The following is a 21229-nucleotide window of genomic DNA, read 5'->3' as shown; positions in this document are numbered from 1 at the left end:
CTGTCCATTTTATTATTATTTAGACCGTATATTTATACTGTATATGCTCTTCCGTATGTATGACACATTTCACAGTTGAAAAAAAAAGATACAAACTCATAATAGCAAGGAGAACTGAAGGGGAAACCATCAAGAAGCCAGAGACTACATTCTGGAAGGTACGAGCACATGAAAGAAAGAGTATGCATGATTGAAATAAGGTCCAGGAAAGCCACAGGGAGAACAGCAGCAGAAGGGAGCAGGGGAGAAGGCCCGGCTGTCCAGGCTCGGGCCTCGGAGCCCCATCCCCTGCAAGAAGATGATCGTCCCCATGCCAGCCACACTCCCAACTGTGAGATCATGCTTGCTCTGCACCGCACCCGGCAATTCCTCGTATTTCTCTCCGTCCGTCCTTGGTATCCGTGACCTGGGTGGCCCTCTGCCCTGTCAACCCCGAGAGGGGCGGCAGCTCAGCTTCCCAGCCCCAAACTCCAGTTGTTCAGCCACTTTGGTCAGCCTCAGAGCCTTGTTCCGGCCAGAGAGGCCCAGGACTTTGGGCCAGTGCTTGGCTCCTGGTCCAGACCCCTTCAGTTTCTGCTCCTGTGCATTAGGCGTCAAGGACTCCTCCAGTCTCAGAAAGTCACGTGTGCCAAGGCTCCCAGAGCTGGGGTTTTGCTCAGGCTCTGCAAGGCCAGGAGGGAAGTCCCACTCCCCCCCCCATAACTCAGATGTCAGCATGGGAGGGGGCCTCAGAGGTCATCTCATCTGCACTGTCTTTGGAGGCCCAGGCGAGATCTGTCCAAGTAGCCTCAAGGCTGGAGTTGAAAGTCAGCTCTGCCTTTCCAGAAGGATCTGAGCCTGCGTGAGACAGACACCAACTGGGGGCAAAGGCTGCGCACCTCCAGCCCCTGCCTGGGCTCTGCATGGTTTAGAGACAAACACAACTGCACACCCCCGCCCCAACCCAGTGCCACTCAGCGGTGTCCCAGGGGCTGCCCTGTAAGGCCTCAGTGCATCCAGAAACAAGCAGTCTATGAGCTCAGAGACCTAACTGCCCTCCATTTAAAGAGGCGTAGCGGTTTTAGCCTGCAATTGTAAAAGAAAACCAAGTTTCCTGTAGAAAACTTGGAAAGTACATTAAAGTCTAAAGAAGAAAATAAAAATCACTCATAATGCAACAAGTGTGAGCTCCGATGGATGGCTTTGGCATCGTCATGGACCTCTTTTACAAGAAACCATTTCCTAAAACAAGCCATTTGTTGGCTCGGTCACAGGATCCAGGCCGCGGCGCACCCCCTCCCCCAAGGTCGGTGCTGAGTCTGTCAAGAAGATGTGTGTGACCCTGAGGCCGGCCTCACGCAGGCCGAGGAGCGGCGGGCTTGGGACCCGGCCAGCTGCACGGGCCCTCCCCTCCTCTCCACGGCCACAGTCCGACGCAGCTCGGCGACTCCTGTGGCTGCAGGCGAGGCCAGCGGGCCCTGCAGGTGAGACTGCAGGGTCCACAGTGGAGCTGCACCCGTGGGCCATGAGCAGGGAGGCACTGGCGCCGAGTGTGCCCCTGCTGGCCTAGCCTCTGGCGCAGTGTGAGGCTTTTCCACGAGAGTCTGCCCTCCAGCCCCTCCAAGCAAACAGAGCAGAGGAGGAGGACTCTGCTCTGACCTGGGCCTCGGGGCGCTAGTGAGGCAGCCCCGGCCTCCTGGCCACTTCTCCCAGCCTTCTTGCCACCCTGGAACAGACTTTCAGGCCCAAAGTGGCTACCCAGGAGAGCCGCGGGTGGTCTCGCACTACAGCCCCTGGGCCAGGCTCGGCCTTCTTCACCCCGGGGGCCCGGTCTGGGCCTCACCCCCTGGCAGACAGGGACTCGACTGAGAACATGAGGGGATACTGGTGTCCTTCAAACCCCCTTTGCTTTTCTCGGCCCAGCCCAAACCTGCAGATCTCAACGGGAGCCCCCACGGCAGGATCTGAATCTTGCACAAATCAGCTGCCTGGCTGCAAGCACTACCCACAGCTCTGCTGGACAGAGGGACACATGGGAGGGAAGGAGGGAGTCAGAGGGGCTGAGGCCACAGGTAAGAGGGGCTCCTGACCATCATGAGAGCTGGCGAGAACCTCACGCGGCGGCCAATTCCAGCCACCTGCCGCAGGGGAGGAAGACTGCCTCAAATTTAGGAACAAAGAGAGGGCAGGAGGCAGGGAGAGGTGGAAACTAAATGAATGCAGGTCTGTTCACCACAACAAGTTACAGAAATTGACCTTTATTTATTGTACTAAAGTCTGTTTAACTTTCGATACAAAGGAAGGTTTTAGTACAGAAAATCCCAGTCTGTCCGAACAGTACCTGTGCACACTGTACCATCACCGTCCCACCCCCGCCGCCCAGAGCAGCAGCCCCGCAGGGCGCCAGTGAGACCCCTCGACAGCCTGCAGGGGGTCCTAGTTGTCTGAGCCAGAACGCGTGTACCTGTGAAACGAAGGGCAGCACTGAGGACTGAAACGTGTCTCTTCTCGAACAACTGTGCAAGAAAATATATCCCTTTTTAAAAAAATGTCACTATGGCTAAACTATAATCTAGTGTCTAGAATTACAAAGAATAAAATGAAATCAGAGATTTCTTGCTAGTAAAATGAAATGTTAGGAACAGTATTAAAATAGAGGTCCTACCCCAGTGACACTTACCCGGAGCCCCGTACAGTACCTATTATTAAGAGGACGCACAGTTTAAGGAGGAACCAGATCAAACCTTCAGCCAGAAACATCCAGCGTCAGAAGCGTTAAAAAAAAAAAAACAAAAAAAAAACAAAAAAACCCCACACAAACCCCAAACAAAGCCACCCTCGTGGAGCCCTGCTCATGCTGTAAGCGCTGGAGCCAAGACTAGATAGATCCCAGTTACTCTTGTTTTGAGTTTTGACAGTGACTGCACTAATCCTTAAGCTTCCGTAAGAGTTCTCTGCTCCAAGTCTGAAACACGAATGTTTTTATATCAAGTAGAGCTGATGTGCTTGCCCCACTCTAGAGCGCTTAGGAATCACCCTGCAAAATCTGCACTGGTAAAGGCTGTCACTATTCACAGGACCTAAAGAGGACCCAGTGGCATGCATCAGCCCCAGCCTAACACCCTGCCTGGAACTGGCTGTGTCCCAGTGAACCCATGAAGCTCCGAGGACCAGAGAGAACGCTGGAATAATGAACGCAGGTGGACGAGAAGAGGACGCAGAGGGCAGGAGACAAAGTCTGAGGGACGCGTCCGCGAGACGGCCCAAGTCGCCCTCCTCCGTGCAGGAGGGGAATACACTGCCGCTGGAGAGTCTGCCCCACAAAGGCACTGGTTCCGCGCCCGCCGATGGTCGAAGCATCCGCAGTCGCAGGTCCTTCCAGGAGAGGTGCCACCAAGGAGCATGAAGTTTGTCAAAGCTCTGGTCCCACTGACAAGAACCTCCCAAAGCAAAGCGGCCCCCAGCGAGGTTCCAGAGTCGTCCCGCTGAAAACAGGCACAAAACCAACACCAAAGCGACAGTGAGGAAAAGGGCAGGGGCTGGGCAGCGACAACATGGAGCCGTTCAAGTAAACATAAACAACCGAATACTTAGAAAAGGCTTGTAAACTTGTGATCTGAAAGGTTCTCTTTGCAGCATCTCTGACGAGCTGGCTACGAGAAAGGTTGGTGTCGAGCCCCTCTACAGAGTCTTCTGTCTTACAGCGCACGAGTGAGAGGAATAGAGTCTGCGGCCCTCTGTCTACAAAGGAGGTGCTTCCGGAGTCCTGCTTCATGGATCCTTCCCCTTCACGTTTATATACAGAGACGTCTATCTTTAGTCGCTAAAAAGAGCTGAGCCAGGCAGTCACGCCGGCGGCCAAGCTGCAGCTGTCCCCAGCACCGAGTTCTAGAGAGGGCTGGCTGGGATCCACAGGACTTTATTTTGCTCTTGATTGACCATTGCCAAGATCTGAGCGCAAATGCTCGACAGGGCTCCTCCCTGGACGACCCCTGCAAGAGAGCCCCCAAACACACACGTCATTGGCTCAGAGGAAGACCCCAGGGTGAAGGCAAATAAACACATCTTTTACTCTTCCTGGCGTTCTGCCTGTTTTGAGCTACTTGGCCCTCCTGCCCCACTCCCGCCTCACTCTCTTCCATCAGTGAGAAATTGGAAAAGAAAAAATAAAGAGTTGAGTGCAAATCACTTCGGCTTTTTACCTATCCCTCTCGGCAACTGTTCCATAGGATGTTAACATTTTACGCTCAAATGAAGGCTGGTGTCCCATTTTGCCAGGCTGCCCTGGTCCCTGTAACAGGGGTGACAGGATCTGACCACACACATGAATCGCCAGGCCCCACTGCAATGATGCTCTGGGCTGCTTTGCCTAGTCATGCAATGGGGAGTCCCAGCACGCTGGAAGGCAGTCTGGGCTGTGTTGTGATGGTCCAATCGGCAGCAGGATTCTACAGGTGACAAGGTTGGGTCTCAGAAGCTGGGCATCCCATGGCCCAGAGAAGATTTCCAGCAAAGATGATGGAATGTCTCCAGCTCTGGCTCAGGCCTGCTCTGCAGGCTTTCAGCACCACAGCCCGGCAGGCACTAGACCAGGGCTCTCTGCGTGCTCCACGGAACAGCGCCGAGCGCTGGCTGCTTGCCACAGAAATGGACAGCGAGGGCTTAGAAACTGCTATGGAAACGTGACAGAGTAACTTTACTTCTGTTGACTCTAACAGAAAGTCAAGGCTTGTATTTTGTTAAGTTTTGGAGTTTTTAATGTTCTTTTCTCTAGTAATTGTCAATGTATCTGACTGAAATACTGGTCTGTAATGGACTGGAAATTAAAACACAAACACACATAACACATACATAGACAGAAGCACCAAGGCTGGGTTTTGAGGCCAAATGTTGCATGAGAAGCGCCAAACTAGATCACAACACTCTCTACAAGTTCATTACAATCACTGTCTCCACCTCTCTGTGGCCACAGTGTTATTATGCCCCCTACAAATGACTGATTTTGTGGAAGAAGTTGAAAGTCACAAAGTAAAATGGCAGTTGGTAAACTGGAACCCTGCTTCTTCTGGTTTGCTTTGTTTCAAAGACCAGAGATAGTAAAGGTGCAGCTTATCTTCAGACTTCACTGCAAAACTGGCCTGACCTGGAAGGTGCTGGGGACAGATGGCCACAGCCACCACCGCCGTGCTACCCGCCCAGGGAACGCTGGAGCTGTGCTACATGGCGCCTGGGCAGCTGCCACACAAGGCCAGACTGTGACCCAAGGCCAGAACTAGTGAACTTTACCTTCGGACCTGCAACTTCCTGACGCTGCCCTGTGCCTGCCATCAGATCACCTGTGATGAAAGTGCTCACTGTGACGGCATCCACCAGGCACCCCAGAAGTGCGGGCCGTAACCACTTCTAAGAAGGATGTCCTTGGGAAGCCTGCATCCGTCCCTGCCACCTGCTCCTCCTCTCCAGGCCTGACGCACACCTACCTGTGAAGTACCTGCTGTACTCCTGTTCAATCTTCTGAGCCGTCTCAAACTGCTCTTTGGAATGCCTCTGAGTCACCTTGTCCTTCAGGTAGATGGGGTCTCTCTGCTCCCTGTTGGGACATCCAGGGAACCAGTCTGAGCTTCTCACCTCCCCCCAGGCCCTCCTCTTTGCTTCTTTGTCCAGAGTTAACAGGGGTCTCCACCACCACAGGGCCCCCATGTGCTCCCCTGGTAAAGCACAGCCTGCAGGCTCCACGGGGAGCTCCGGGCAGAGAGGGGGAAGGTGGGAACCCCAGTGTGTGCACATGGAGACCAGACACCTCAGCTGGCCCCCGAGGGCAGGTACCAGAAGCCTGGAAGCACAGAAAGGCAAAGTGGAGGAGGGCCTTGGCAAGCCGTTAGCCCAACCAGCGCAGAAACTCAAGCTCAGCGGGAGCACAGGCCCATCCACATCACAAGCCAGCTCCTGGCAGAGCTGGACCCAGGCCAGGCCACCCAGCTCCTGTGTTGTTGTGGGTGCCCAGCTGAGAGGCAGGAGAAGGGGAAAGGGCCTGGGAGTCAGGAGGGAGCTATGCAGACAAAGCTGGACATACTCAGGGAGCGGTGGCAGCATCCAAACAGCGCGGAGAGGGGTGTGGAGGGAGGGCTGTGCTGGGTCCACATGCCTGGCTCAGTGTGAGCTGGGGGCTCGAGGGGGGAGGCCGCTCCTACATGGGATGCCTATTTCAAGGCCAAGGGGCCCCCCGCCCCACGGCTTTGAGCCAGCAGCGCATCCCCAGCAAGGCCCCAAGCCAAGCCCCGGAGGAGCCTGTCACCTACTTGATGTGTTTGGCGCTCTTGTAGTGGATGAAGATGACGATGGGGTAGATGTGCATGTGGTGCAGCCGCTCAATGGCGTGGGGGGCGACGTCCAGGAGACAGTGCCGGTTCTGCGGGGAGGGAGAGAGTGAACACCTGGGCAGGTGCGGGGCCGGGGCCTCGGGGGCACTGGACACTCCAGCCTTCCTCTGCCACCGATGGGCCCCACCCCTCCCCTGACACTGCCCTGCCTTGCCCTGTAAGTGAACATACAAGGTTCTACCAATGAACAAGGCAGCAAAACCAGTCTTTCGTTAAGACTACACATGATACACGGAGGGGAAACCTCATCTGGGAAAATCTCTCCCTACAAGCCGTCAGCTGTGATGATGGTCCAGGCTGGGAACCAGGGCCAAGCAGGGTCTGGACAACCCCACACTCCAAACTCCCTTTCCTGCCTTTACCCAGATATAGGAACTTCCTAAAGCGCTACCCCACCTGGCCTCAGAAACCTTACTTCTGCCAGTCTGGGCAAAAGAAGATGCAGAGACTCGGCGGGGGGCTGAAGCAGGGGAGGGGAGAGTGTGGGTCTTTGTGTGGTTGTGATTGAAACGCATCCCATGGATCCCCTGAGCCTCCAGGCAGAGTATGAGCCAAAGGCAGGCCACGGGCGCCCTGCCTGTGGTTCTCCCTGACCCCTGAAAGCTCCACTGAGGGGGTCCACCCTTTGGCAGGCTTTCTAACGTCCTGGGGCACCCCTGACTGGAGCTCATCCACTTCAACTGGGCAGTCTGCACTGACAGCTGTAAGAAGTCAACTCCCTCACGTAACAGGAGGGATCCAAAGCCTGGCGAGGTAAACTGACCACCCAGGAAGGATGGAGCCCAAAAAGCGCCCACATCCTCAGACTTGTGAGGGATGCTTTTCCAAAAGATGTCCCCACTTTCCCTCATACTACCTGGCAAACAGACCCCAGCGTGTTCACAAACCTACAGGTACATGGCAACGGCTCCTATCCTTTCAGGGTCGTGGCCCTGATGGAAGCCGTGCCCCTGTCCCTAGAATAAGGCACATCAGCTCAGCACACAAGCTCAGCAGATGCATTCTGGGACCCTGCTGTAGAAACCCCCGTGAGGGGCCCTTCCTAGAGTTCAAAGCTCTCGTCAGGGCCCCTCAGAGAGGGAGAGGTGACACACGCACAGGGCGACTTTTGCCCAGGACTAGCTTCCTACTCACGAAAGCGGAAGCACAAGAAGCAACGGGGGCCAGCCCCCAGTAGGCTAACTCAGACTAACGGGACACAGGCGAGCTCACGACGGCCCGAGAGACATGCAGGGCAGATGTGCAAAGGTACAGGGCCCGGACACACACACTGGGGTCCAAACCCCGGACTCAGAGAGGCGCCCCCATCCCTTGGTCTGAAGCAACAGGTACCTTTTCTGTGATCTCCTTTATGGAAGCCACTGTGGTCACATCAAAGTGGCCACTCCTCCGCTTATAGTCTACAAACAGGCAGTCTTTGACGCCCCGCTCGATGGCCTGCTGGGAGGCCTTCATCACCTCTGCAAAGCACAGACACAGGAATCAGGATGCCCTGGCACCATGAGCCGTCACTACACGTGCCAGGAAGAACACTGTGCAAAAGAGACTTTAGGAACCCAGCCCTGCTGTCCTCGCTCCCAGACAAAGAACCAGAGGCTGCACACTGATCTGAGCCAAGTCCAGAGGACTCTGAAACATCATGGGATCCATCCCCGGGAACAGGGGGCTGAACGCAAACACAGGAACAGACACAGCCCAGCAGGCACGAGGGCATCCCTTACCAAGGGGGCATCTGCAGAACTTGCCGGGCACCTCGTTCACGAGCATTTCCTTCACCACATCCAGTAAAGGCCCCAGGATCAAGACGGGCCTCAGGGAGGTGCAGTCCACCTTCTGGACCCGCTGATAGGCAAGGCTCACCGAATCTGAGGGAGACAGGGGAGCAGTGTCATGGACACCCACCTGGAGCAGAGGGAGGAAGGGGAGGGGCTGGGGACCCACTGCTCCCCTGACCTTGCTGACCCCTGGGAGGCCCAGCTCTTTCACTCCACACATCCAGAGCCAGGTACCCAGCTCACCCTGGTTCGTCTGGGACTTGCCCAGTTGTAGCACTGAGAGTCCCATACCCCGGGCACACCAGGGCACGGACGCTCCTGGAATCCAGCACAGTGTCCTTGCTCCACGGACACCCAAGACACTGCAGCACTTCATCCTGCTCAAATTCTTCCGTACGTGTCCAATGCGTGCTCCCCTCACCCCTAGTATATATTCTCTGCTCTCTAGAGAGGCAACCTCCCCTGAGGTAGGTGTGGTCATGTGACCCAGACCTGCCCCATGGGGTGAGAAAACTCTCCCCCTTCCCATGAGCTGAAATGGACAGGACCGGGTGCAGTGAGCCAGCTCTGATCCTGCAGATGAGAACAACCCTCAGGAAATGACAGAGCCACAGGACAGAAGGGACCTGGCTCCCTTATGATCCCCAGAACAGAGCTGCCTCCCAGGGATCCCCCCACCAGCTCAGACTTTTATGTGGCAGAGAAATAAGCTTCTTATCATGCTTCAGCCATTGTTGTCTGGTCTCAGTTACAGCAGTCAAACCAATATCCTAGTTGATACATGTAGTAAAAACCTCCCCTTCCACCAAATGAATAAAAATCCTTGCAGGAAGTGACCGCCTAAAAACCAGCATGCAAGTATCTTCTTGGCACCTCCCTTGTACCAATCACTGTGCTGGCATCTCGGAAACACTTTTAAAAAGAGTAGAAAGCACTGTCCCTGCCACTGCAGAGCTCATGCTCTAACGAGGCTCACAGACGGCAACAGGTAAGAAACAAGACCACCATACAAGAGTTGCCTGCCAGCTCCAGGCACCAGGACAAGAAGCCTCACCCTCGGGGGGTGGGAGTGGCGACGAGGAGGGGCAGAGCTGAGGTGAGGGTCGCCTGAGGTGGGCTTGTGAGGAAGGGTCAATGAGAGGTCCGGCCTGGAAGGCCCGTGACTAGGAGATGAAGAAAGAGGGACCAGAAGGCAGAGCTTCAGAGGTGAACACACAGGGCGGTGCTCGGTGCAGCCTCAGCTCCACAAACGCCGAGCTCACAGGCAGAACCGCGTGCGTTTTTTCGGTCTGATGATTATCCAGGTTCATCTATATGGCTTTCTATACAGCATTTCTCAACCTGGTGACCAGATGATCTGTTATTAAGGCAGGGGGAGGGTTTGGTGGTCACATTCACTGCCCAAGACCCCCGCACACTTCTGACTGAAGGCTCTGTGGAGTCCCAGGGCAAAGAACTTCCTCCAGGAAGGCATAAAAACACCCCCTCTTTTAAAACTTTGAACATTACAGATAAAGCCAGGCATCCTCTCCAACACCTCTTCTCCAGTCCTGGTCCCCAACGGTTTCCTCACAACCACCATCATAGTTGGTTATGAGGATATAAAGTACATCCTTCCAGATGTCATTCTTACATGTTGACTTTTACAGCCTCAAAATACCTAGAAAATATGTTATGTATGTCCATGTGCTCAACAAAAATGACAAGATACATTTCTGTATCATGATGCATGCAAAAATACATGATACATGCGATATTCCGCAACTCCCTCTTCTACTCAGTCTTATGTTTCTGAACCGCATCCCTGGCGATCCACATTGATCTCCCTAACTCCTTTTGAACATCCTACAGGATGGATGCCCTGCACCTATTTATCCATTTCCCTGTGTCTGGACACTAAGTCACTATGTCTTCAACTTAACTTGAACAGAATCATCTTCTCCCCTAATGATTATTAACATTCCACACTGAGGGGCACCAATTTAGAAGATTCCTTTTCCTCCCCGAATAATCTGCTTTGTCAGAAGTCCTCATAGTTACAGAATCATAGGGGGGCTACAGAGCATCTCGCAAGCACTAAATCCAACAAGAGTCAGAGGTCCAGAGAAAATAAAAAACTCCCTGGGAAGGGTAAATATACAGACAAATAGACAATCTGGAAGTAACCTAATGTAGTTATGTAAACTGCTTTTAAAACTGGTATAGATGTTAAAACCAAAAGCATAAAGGTAATAATAAATCTACACTAATGTTCACATAATATAAAAAGGATGTAATTGGTATCATCCGTAACATAAAGGTGGGGAAGGGGGGGAATCCCAGAGATGTAAAGTAGAGTTTTTATATAGGATTGAAATTAAGCTACCATCAGTTTAAAATGAATTGTTATAACCTTAAGATGTTTTATGTAACTGCAATGGTAACCAAAAAGAAAATATCTATAAAATATACACAAAGGGAAACGAGAAGGGAATCAAAACATGTCACTACAAAAAAAAAAAAAAAATCAATGAAATACAAAAGAAGGCAGCAAAGGAGGAAAAGATGGACAAAAAAGCAACAAGACATACAGAAAACAACTAACAAAATGGCAATAGTAAGTCCTTCCATATCAGTAATTACTTTAAATATAAATGGATTAAATGCCCCAATTAAATGACGTAGATTGGCTGAATGCATAAATAAAAAAGATCCAACTATATGCTGTCTACAAGAGACTCATCTTAGCTCTAAGGTCACTCATAGGCTAAAAGTGAAAGGATAGGAAAAAAATAATTCATGCAAATGGGCACCTAAAGAGAGCAGGGGTGACCACAGTTGTATCAGACAAAATAGATTTTAAGACAAAAACTGTCACAAGAGACAAAGAAGGACATTATAGCATGATAAAAGGGTCACTTCTCCAGACAGATAAAACAATCATAAACATATATGGACCCAACATTAGAATTCCCAAATAAGTGAAGTGAACACTGATGAAACTGAAGGGGGAAACAGACACCAACACAGTATTAGTAGGGGACTTCAATACCCCACTTTCAGTTATGGATAGTACAACCAGACAGAAGATCAATAAGGAAACAGCACTTGAACAACACTATAGACCAACAGATTCCCCCCTAGAGCCTCCAAGGGAGTGTGGACCTGCCAGCACCTTGATCTTGGCCCAATGGTACTGATTTTGGACTTCTGGCTTCCAGAATTATGAGAGAATAAATGTATGCTGTTCTGACCACAAAGCTTGTGACATTTGTTACAGCAGCCCCAGGAAACGAATACACAGTGAAAGCCAGAAGACAATGAATTATATCTTTAAAATGCATGAGTAAAATATCTACCAATCTAAAATTCTATATCCAGTGAAAAATCTCCAAAATGATGGGAAAATAGACCCCCAAAAAATAGAGAATTTGTCATCAACAAACCTGCATTACAAGAAATGCTGAAGGTCACCGTAACATCAAGAAAATGGTAATTATAAGAGGTAAAGGATGTGTTAACTAACCTTATTGTGGTAAACCGTTTGCAACATATACACCTATCAAATTATCATCCTGTACACCTTAAACTCACACAATATTATATGCCAGTTATATCTCAATTAAGATGGAAAAAAAGAAATGCTGAAGGGAGTGTTCAGCTGAAAGAAAAGATCAGAAGGAAAGAGAATTGTAGGAAGGAATGAAGAAAAATGGAAAGGATAAATATAAGTGAATAACTGACGTGCAAATCAGTAACACTGTTGGATTTAAAATATATGTAAAATGAAAATGATAATACAAAAGGTGGGAGGGAGGTAAAGAAGTCACAGTGCTCTGATGTTTTAGAATTATTAGAGAAGCAGTCAAAGTAATGATTCATGTTAGCAGTAAGTCAGAGACATATATCATGAGGGGTGGTGTAATCCACCCCCCACCACCAAAGAGTAAAACAAGATGATTAACTAAAAACTAACAGATGGGGGGACAGAATAATAAAAATGCTTGATTAATCCAAAAGGAAGAAAAGGAAGTGAAGGGAACATAAAACAGGCAGGACAACAGAAAACAAACTGGAAGATGGTAAATGTATCAGTCATGATTTAATCAGTGATTAAATACTCTGATTAAATGATAAAGATTGTCACAGGTGTGTTCAAATTGTGAAAACGCCTCAGGATGTACACTTTTCTGTAGATGTATGTGCACTTTTCTATACATATATTATAACTCAATAAAATGAAAAAAGATGAAGTATCACAGTGGGTTGAAAAAACCCTACATGCTGCCTACAGAGCCACGTAAATATAAAGCTACAGAAAAGTATAAAAGAATGGAAAAAGACAAACTATGCAAACACTTAACCAAAAGAAAACTGGTGTGATAATAATACTTAAACAAAATAGACTTTAAGGCCAGAAACATTTCTAGACATAAAGAAGGACATAATGATAAAAGAGTCAATTTAACAATAAGATATAACAATTTAGAAATAACAATTTAAAGACCACTTCAAAGTACATAATGAAAGAAAAAAAAAAAACAACCCACTGAAGAACTGAAAGGAAGACTAGACATACAGCTGTTTTCCAAAGACATCCACTAGACATACACCAAATACACCAGAGATGGTGTCTACAGAAGAAAAGGGAAGGGAGAACCAAGCAACTATTATTGCCAAAAGGTGAATAGTCTATTTTACATTTAAAAATGTAAAAACCCATTCTTAGCTCGAAGGTCATATAAAAACAGCCAGACTTGGCCCATTGGCTACGGCTTGCCAACCCCTGTCCTCACTGACAGTGACCTGTGGGCCATGAACAAAGGTGGGACTCACTCAACTCACTGTGACTAAGGCCCTAACTGAAACAATAAATAAGGAAGGAGAGGAGGAGGAGGAAACCAGCTGTCCCACCTTCTGATGCCCACTGCCACCTCCACACCCTGCTACCAGGGAGGGCACACCTTCTAGGACAGTGGACACACATGGGGGTCCTCGGAGCAGCCTTCACAGGAGGCTCCTGCTTCACAGGACAAATGCACCCTTCCACGGGGCAATCTGCCAAAGGATGTCTGACGCTGCCTAATACGCAACTCCAGGACTGGGTCGGCGCCTGGCCCTGGGAGGATCTTGGAAGAATGGACGCAGGAGGGGACTTCCCTGGTGGCGCAGTGGTTAAGTATCCGCCTGCCAATGCAGGGGACGCGGGTTGGATCCCTGGACCGGGAAGATCCCACATGCCGCGGAGCAACTAAGCCCGTGTGCCACAACTACTGAGCCTGTGCTCTAGAGCCCGTAAGCCACAACTACTGAGCCCACGCGCCACAGCTACTGAAGCCCGCACGCCTAGAGCCTGTGCTCTGCAACGAGAAGCCACTGCAATGAGAAGCCCGCGCGCCGCAACTAGAGAAAACCCGCGCGCAGCAACAAAGACCCAACACGGACAAAACAAATAAAAAAAAAAAGAATGGACACAAACAGGAGTAAGGCCAAAAACGGCCAAAGATCTGCACAGTGGCCCTTGGTCACCACCAAGCAGCCAGTAATAACCCAAAAACAAACTAGAAGCAATGCATTGGGTAGAGACTGCTTTTTGCCCACTCAATACCCATCTTTCCTTTATTCCTTACTAACAGAACCCGCGTTACTGAAGCCAGCAGGTCATCAGTGAAAATCCTGCCTTCTCAGCCTCCCTCGCAGACTGAGAGGCCAATGAGGAATAAATGGGAGACCAAGGGTGGGGCTTCCAGGTAAGCTGTTTAAAGAGGCACACTTTTGCCGTGCCCCTTCCTCCTCCCTGCTGCCTGAACGTGGACGTGATGGCAGAAGCTGCAATGACCATGGGGGGACCTTGAGGATGGAAGCCACACCCTACAGGTGGTAGACTCTGAAGACAGTAGCACCAGCATCCCAACCCAGACGCACATCCCTAGATCAGTTATGTGCGAAAGCAAAGCAAACTTCTATGTCGTTTAAGTCACTGTGGTGAGGCTTCTGTGGTCAACAGCACACCTCATCCTGTGAGCCTGCTGGAGAAAGCCAGCCCAGCCACTTGCCTTCAAAGAGTGGAATGGAGTCGTTGGAAAAGGTGTCCAAAGCAAGGAGGTCTTTCCCATCTTTGGACCCGCTGCGTTTATGCTTATGTTTCCTTCGGAAGAAGGATCTGCGTGCAGCTGCCGAGAGCGTCTTTGCGGTGTTGTTGTCATCTTTGACTTCAGACATGCTGAGCCTCCGGGAGAATTCTTGGTCCATCCTGTGGACAAGAGTAGAGCAGTGCTGCGAAGGGCCCAGGGAGCATCACCTCCCTGCATGCCCAGCCGCGAGGAGAGCCAGAGCTGGGACTCCAGGCTCCTCCCACATTCTCTACAGGTTTCCTGGCCGCTTCACCACCCACGCTACTGAGGACGCCATGGTGCCACTGCTGTGAGGGTGATACACACACACCAGTGCTGGGCAAGCGCTCAGCATACAGGGCCACCTCCTATAGTCAGACGAGGGTCAGAAGGAGCTGCTAAGACAGCCTTCACTCGTGACCACTACAAGTTATGCTTCCTGCCACCAAGAGGAACGAAGCACAGATATACACTATAACACAGAAGAACCTTGAAAAAAATCATGCCAAGTATAAGAAGCCAGTCACAAAAGACCACGTGCTATATGACTCCATTCACGTGAAAGTGCAGACAGGGAAGTCTATAGAGACAGAAAGATCAGTGGTCGCTCAGGGTTGACGGGAGGGGGCAGGGCAGACAGAAAGACAAGGGGGGTGTAGCTAAAGGGTATGGGGCTTCTTTCTGAGGTGACGAAAATGTTCTCAAGTTGACTACGGTGATGGTTGCACATCTGTGAAAATACTAAAAGCTGGTGAACTGTACACTTCCGGTAAATTGTACGGTATGTGAATTATGTCTCAACAAATCTGTTAAAAACAAAAAAGCACTGTCTCCTAAGTTGCCCCTGTGCTTTTGTATAGCACTGACTTAAGTACAGCACTGACCTACACTAGGACCAAAATTGCTTTTCGGACAAGCAATTGTGGCAAAATGTACAGACCAGAAGCTGATACGAGCATCAGAATAAACCCCCATGAGCCCCAGCCCGCATCCCATGGGGCATCCCCACAGGTGCCGCCCGCCCCAGCCCCAGGCCCAGACTCGAGAACACTCACACGTATTTGCTGGGGATCTGCCCGCGCTGGATCTTCTGGGCATTCTCGTCCAGCTGCCAGGCCATCCAGGACCCAAATGAGCCCTGGGGCAAGGTGTCATCCACGTAGAGGATGTCATCTTTCTTAAAGCTCAGCTCATGCTCCACCTCTGCCAGCCGCTCATAGAGGGCCCTGGACCGGGCGATGGAGAGGACAGGTCAGGCCGCTGGCTGCCCTTTGCAGCCGTTCTCCTAGAGCCGCTCTCCTGCTCTGAACTTTCCCCAGACCCCAGAGGCTGATCAGGACCAGCCTCTCCCCAGCCTAGCAGTGGTTCCCAAAGAGGGGAGCCCGGGCTCTACATGACAGGACAGAGACTTCCCTTTCCTCCTCTGAGACCGGGCTCCCTGTAGACAAGGGCTGCCTCATGCCCATCACATAAAAGACTTTTTGCCAAGGACCAAGGCCGTTATCTCCATTCCAGATGAGCCTTTCCCATTTGCATCCCTCCCCTGAGTCAAGGCTGATGGTTCCTACAGACTAGAAACTTCCCAGAAGGGAAACATGCCATTCAACTGAGGAGGGGTTCCCTAGAGACAGGGACCCCCCACCTCACGGTACACGGTCGATCAGTGCTTTCCATTCTCGTGTGGCCTCAGATCTTAGGGGACAAGAAGAAAGCTGAGCACCTCCCGGAAAACGCCCGATGCCTGCCTCAGACACACACTGCATATAGTACGTCGGGGTACCGCGGATGCCCTGACATCCACACACACTGCAGAGGGATCTGCAGACCTGGGTCAGAGGAGACCCGCAGAGGAGCATAGCCCACAGGAAAATGAGGCTCTGTGGTCTCAAACTTCCCCACCAGGCCCTAAACCCTAAAGAGGGAGCCCATCTGGCCCTGGGAGCTTTCGAGGGTTTTTCTAAGTCACAAGCATCTCGTCGTGAGCTTCCAATTTGGGGCCCACCCTTTGGGGGCAAGAAACATGGGGACACTCACAGGGAACAGTCTCCACCGAAAGCCCCTCCCCTAGCCCCAAGTCCCCGGCAACCCTGGCCACTGGTACCTGATATAGAAGCTGTCGCCAGGCAGGCCCTTGACCTTGGTGAACTCCTCAGGGCGGTACTGCACCTTCAGGCGGACGCTGTCCTTGGGCTTCAGCATCTCCACGTAGACCTCCTCCACCGTCTTGTTGCGCACGTCCAGACCACCGTACTACCCAGAGACAGAGAACTGGGTTCAGACGGCAGAAGCTGGGCATCTTGGGCACCCGTGAGAGGCCGGGTGTAAGGTAAGGGTGAGACTCAGCATCCCCTTCACTGGGTATCCATCTGCCCCACCTCCGCAGGTAAGGCTGAGTCCTCTGTCGAGTGTCTGCTCTACCCTCGACAGCTGCTCCCAGGAGAAACCCTGTTCTAGTCCCCCAGCAAGTAAGGCCTACTGGAAACACAGCACTTCACCTTGCTTATGCTCCTTGTATCTTTCAGTACCTACGACCCACCTCCCCCAACCAACAGGAGACCCAGTGAGCGGGAGATGGCCCTCGCCATCAGACCAGTCCTGAGGCCTGCCACTGACAACGGCAGAGCAACTCCCCTCCAGACACCAGTGCCCAAGCCAGGGCCCTGCCCGCTTCCCCATGATCTACACAGAGGGGGTCTGGGTGGCATTCAACACCCACACACAGCGGTCGCCAGCAGTGGCTGCGCTCCTCCACCTCCTGTGCCAACTGAGACGGCAGGAAGCCCAACGGGCGGGCGGAGAGCAGCCCAGCTGCTGCTCAGAGGGCTCAGAGCTCACCTCAAGGACGAGGTCCCCGGGCACGAGGCCGTCGGGGCCCTTGGCAGGACTGTCGTCCTCTACCTCGGCCACGAACACCCCATGCAGGTTCCCACCACATAAGTGCACGCCAAGCTCCAGCTGGGACTTCTTGATGAAGACAACTCGTGGTTCTGGGGTCTTCTTGGTGGCATCTCCCACCATCCTTATGGGAAGGAAAATGAAGCTCTTCAATTGTGCACAGGGAGGGAGGAAGACATGAGAAAGATGAAACAGTGGTGACACCCTAACCGTTTTCTGCTGCCCCACCACGGTCTCATGAGCTCTCAGAACCACAGGAGCCGGGAGGCGGGCCGACGCAGCCTCTAGTTCTAGTGAGCCGGTTCACAGGCAGGATGCTGAGGTTTGGTAGAAGTGAACACGTGACCCCGGGTCACAAAGCCACTTGGGAACAGAGTGGAAACCAATGCCCCTGCTTTCCAGCCCAGCTGTCCATCACACACCATGGGCTATGTCTTGCCCACCTGGACTGCACTTGTTTTCCTAACTCTACTCTCCTAAGAAATGCAGAGCCAGGCTCACCATCCAGGGCACAACTCATCCAGCAAATGTTTACTGAGTAGTTTCTATGGCTCAGGTGGCACTAAACCAAGAAGCAGGGCCCGCCCCTTGCCATCAAGGAACTCACAGCACAGGGACACTGAAAGGCTGGCAAACAAACTGAGTGAAGGAGACGGGACAGCAACGGAACCGAATGAGCAGGACCTCAGCGGGGGAGCCAGCCAGTGACGAAAATTTTGCTGCAGGTAAGTGTAGCCATAATGGGCACAGTGAACGGTCACAAGCAGGAAAGCCCTGAAGATGTCCCAGCTTCCAGCCTCAAACTTCTGTGAACAGTCCATTCAAGTCGTACCCGAGAAAGGGCTCTGTCCAAGACTGCAGAGTGAGTGCCTCACGACCCAGCCTATGTGACCCTCTCCCCACCTCCCCGCCAGCTTCTGCCAAGAGCCCTGCCTGCTCCTGCCCACACTAATGCCGGTCCCTCCTCCGGACATCTCTTCACGCCCGCCCGTTGCACGGCTAACCCCTGCTCATCCTGAGCACTGTGACTTAGCTGTCACTGCCCTGCCATGCTCCTCATGACTGTTCCATCGTGGCCCCTGGTGCCCCTCCCAGCACTTCGGCTGTGCTGCACGTGCCTGGACACTGGTCTGCCACCCTCAAACCTAGAGCTCCCTGGGGGCAGCACTGCTGTTGATGGCCAGAGCCCGGGGCCTGGCTGGGGGATGACTGTGGGATTCTGTCTAAGGACAGAACCAGAAAACAAGTGAGTGAGAAAAGGAGGAGAGAAAGAAAAAAGGCAGAGCTAAGAATGAGTCAGTGAGAAAACTAGAGAAAAAAAAGTGAGAGAGGGCAGGACGGAGGAAGGAAAAAAGGACTGGCGTGCTCCCCACCCCAAATCCTGACAAGCTGGTGTGCCGTCTGCAGCGCAGGGCGGCGCTGGGACCCACATCTCTCAGAGGATGTGCTTGGGCCCCAACAATGACCGCCCCCGGACCCACCCCACTCAGCCAAGGGGCACGGATGGAAGGCTCATGGCACGCATTTGCTGACCTGGAGCTGGGGGCGCTCTGCTTGGCCGGGGGGGTGCCAGGGACCTCGTCCTGCTCCATCAGTGGGTCAATGGCAGAGGGATGCTCCGGGGTGGTGGCACCGCTGCCCTGGAGAGTGGAGTGCGGACTGACAGGGTCCAGGTGGGAGCTGGGGACAGAGGATAGGAAGAGTAAGGAGTGGCATGCAGCCGGCCAGAGCCACCCCCTCTCTGGTGGTGACCAGGTCTGGGATGTGAAGAAGGACCAGGTCACGCAGCTCTGTGACCCGAACCCTGAGAAGAGCAGGTGCCTCAGGAGCTTGGACTCGGTCATCCGGCTGCAGGATCTGCCTGCCCTCAACTCGGGGATCCTCTGCAAAGGGGTCAGCCTGGGGACCCATGAATTCACTGTTCTCTTTTCCCTGGCATGTGCCTTTCAGCCCTTCCCTTCACAGGCGCTGCACTGCAGGGGCACGTCTCACCCTTTCCTCACCTCTCCTGCCACCCACAGCACAGAGGCAGATGGGGGCAGGTGTCCAGTGTCTGCTCGTGGAGTGGGGCCAGACCACTCTGTGTGAGTGTCCGCCCCAGGCTGCAGCTCCTGGCTACCACATACCCATGCCGGGGCTTTGGGCTGCACAGGGGACCCAGCCACCTGTTTCCACACCCTATTTCAGGAGAGAAAACCATCCCCAAAACCCAGGGCTGGTCAACTCTTCTCTCATGGCAGCAGAATCCCCAGAACTTGCAGCTGGCACGTAGGTCTCCCCACAGCGAGCCACACGCCTGCCGCACCCATCTCTCTTCCTGCGGCCCACATGCCCCCTAGGAGGCCAGGGCCTCACCTGGACCGGGAGTGGCTGCTGAGCTGGTGCATGTGTGGGTTGTACTGGGCCAGGATGGTGATGGTGTCACACTGCTGCCCGATGATGAGCCGGGCCTGCTGCTCCGTGGCGCTCCGCAGGTTTATGCCATTGAACTAGGAAACACCGAGAGCGGGCTCAGTGATGGGAGAGGAGGGCACAGAGGAGGTCCTGGGGACTTAGGAAGGGAGGAGAGGAGGGAGAGGACGGCAGCTCCCGCTCACCTCAAGTAACTGGTCCCCGTACTCAAGGCCGGCCTGGTGAGCGATGCTCCCCCCGGTCACCTTGGAGACGTAGACACCGCCCTTCTCCCCGCTCACGATGGAGATGCCCAGCGGCTCCGAGCCCTTCTGCAGCTTCACGTGGCGTGGCTCCTCCACGTAGGGCCTTGGAAGAGAGACAACAGTTGTGGGGACTCAGACTCAAAGGAAAGGTCTGGCGAAGATCTGAGGTCAGGCATGCAATCACTATGCAGAAAGGGCCAGGGAGCACAGACGCTCCTATGATGACACAGCTGGATGGGAACACGATGAAGTCCACCTTTGTACGACGGTGATACACAACCTCATGCAATCCAGACACGACCCCCACCCGCAGATGGACACAGAAGCACCCAGTCCCAGAGACACCAAGAAGGGTCTGTGTGAACTATAAACACTGATATACGCAGGGAAAAGGCACGCAGGTTTCCCTAGCAGGAGAGGAGTGGCCTCACAATGTGCAATGTACAAACCTCCAATGGGGTCTCAAGACGCCCTTGGGGAAAAAGGACTGCTTTCTGGGATGATATTCACCCAAGAAGGGACAACATAAAATATCAGTTTTTATATTTACCAGTACACAGGAGGATGCAAAATGATCATGAGACTGAGCTGCTGCAAACCCGAGGCATTAAAAAGGGAGCGGGGAGGCTGGGAGCAAGGCGGCACCATGCACCCACTGGCCCGGGGCGCCGCCCACCGCACCGCGGGGGACAAGGGGCGCAGGGGGCTGGGGTGGGGACCTCCTGTCGGGCCAACCTCACGCTCCTCAGGGAGGAGGACCTGGGCCTGGCAGCCACAGGCAGTCTCAGGAGGGATCTGTGGTGGTGGAGGCATCTGGAAGGTGCAAAGGGTTAGAAAGCAGAGCGGGGTGATCGGAGGAGGAAGACAACCACAGACGCCTGGAATGTGACAGACAGACAGACAGTTAAGTGACCCCGAGCCGCCAGGACGGCGCTGCATGCTGCCTGAGCTCCTCCTCAGGACAAGACTGCAGCCAAAGGCCAGGGGAGGGGACAAGCAGAGCGCCACTCCCGAGGGCTCCCTCCTCCAGAGCACATGTCGGGGGGGTGGTCCACGTGCTGAAGGGCGGGCGGGCGGGCGGGCAGGCAGGCAGGCAGGCAGGCAGGGGGGGCCCTTTTGGAGGGAATCCTTACTTTTTAATCTCCTGAAGGATTTAAATTTTTTATAATATTGCACAAGAGTTTTGTCAGAACAATAAGGCTGCTTTGTAAAAGAAGTTCATAAAGTATACTTAACATTACAAACAGCTTAAAACATAACATTAAGGAGGAAGTGTTTATGTATGTAAAACAACATAAATAAAGCATGTCTTTAAACTGTATATATACATACACACACACCTCAGAAGGTGAAATAACAGCAACTGAATCTCGGGTTGACGAGATTATGTGACTTTTTTTCTTTCTACCTTTCTAGTTTTCCCAATTTTCTATAATGATAGTCAACTTGAG

At 52.7% G+C, this 21229-nt stretch overlaps 1 protein-coding gene and 1 pseudogene across 1 annotated transcript in view; one reads left to right on the top strand and one right to left on the bottom strand.

Moving 5' to 3' along the window:
* LOC102999300 (E3 ubiquitin-protein ligase RBBP6-like) overlaps positions 1-1549 on the top strand; it is a 49832-nt pseudogene extending 48283 nt beyond the window's left edge.
* A 668-nt stretch (positions 1550-2217) lies between these two features.
* The window catches only part of DLG5 (discs large MAGUK scaffold protein 5), a 122317-nt gene continuing 103305 nt past the window's right edge, over positions 2218-21229 (bottom strand). Inside the window, exons 21-32 of the mRNA XM_057530967.1 lie at positions 19719-19881; positions 19477-19610; positions 18655-18801; positions 17062-17245; positions 16328-16476; positions 15282-15452; positions 14170-14366; positions 8081-8224; positions 7692-7819; positions 6279-6388; positions 5460-5569; positions 2218-3971 (exon numbers count right to left, since the gene is read on the bottom strand). Coding sequence (XP_057386950.1) covers positions 3868-3971; positions 5460-5569; positions 6279-6388; positions 7692-7819; positions 8081-8224; positions 14170-14366; positions 15282-15452; positions 16328-16476; positions 17062-17245; positions 18655-18801; positions 19477-19610; positions 19719-19881 — 1741 coding nt within the window. The 3' untranslated portion in view covers positions 2218-3867. The remainder of the gene's footprint in view (positions 3972-5459; positions 5570-6278; positions 6389-7691; positions 7820-8080; positions 8225-14169; positions 14367-15281; positions 15453-16327; positions 16477-17061; positions 17246-18654; positions 18802-19476; positions 19611-19718; positions 19882-21229) is intronic.

Source organism: Balaenoptera acutorostrata, chromosome 16, assembly GCF_949987535.1.
Source record: "Balaenoptera acutorostrata chromosome 16, mBalAcu1.1, whole genome shotgun sequence".
NCBI lineage: Eukaryota > Metazoa > Chordata > Mammalia > Artiodactyla > Balaenopteridae > Balaenoptera > Balaenoptera acutorostrata.
Note: the sequence above shows the minus strand (reverse complement) of the source record. Positions and strands in the feature narration are given on the sequence as shown.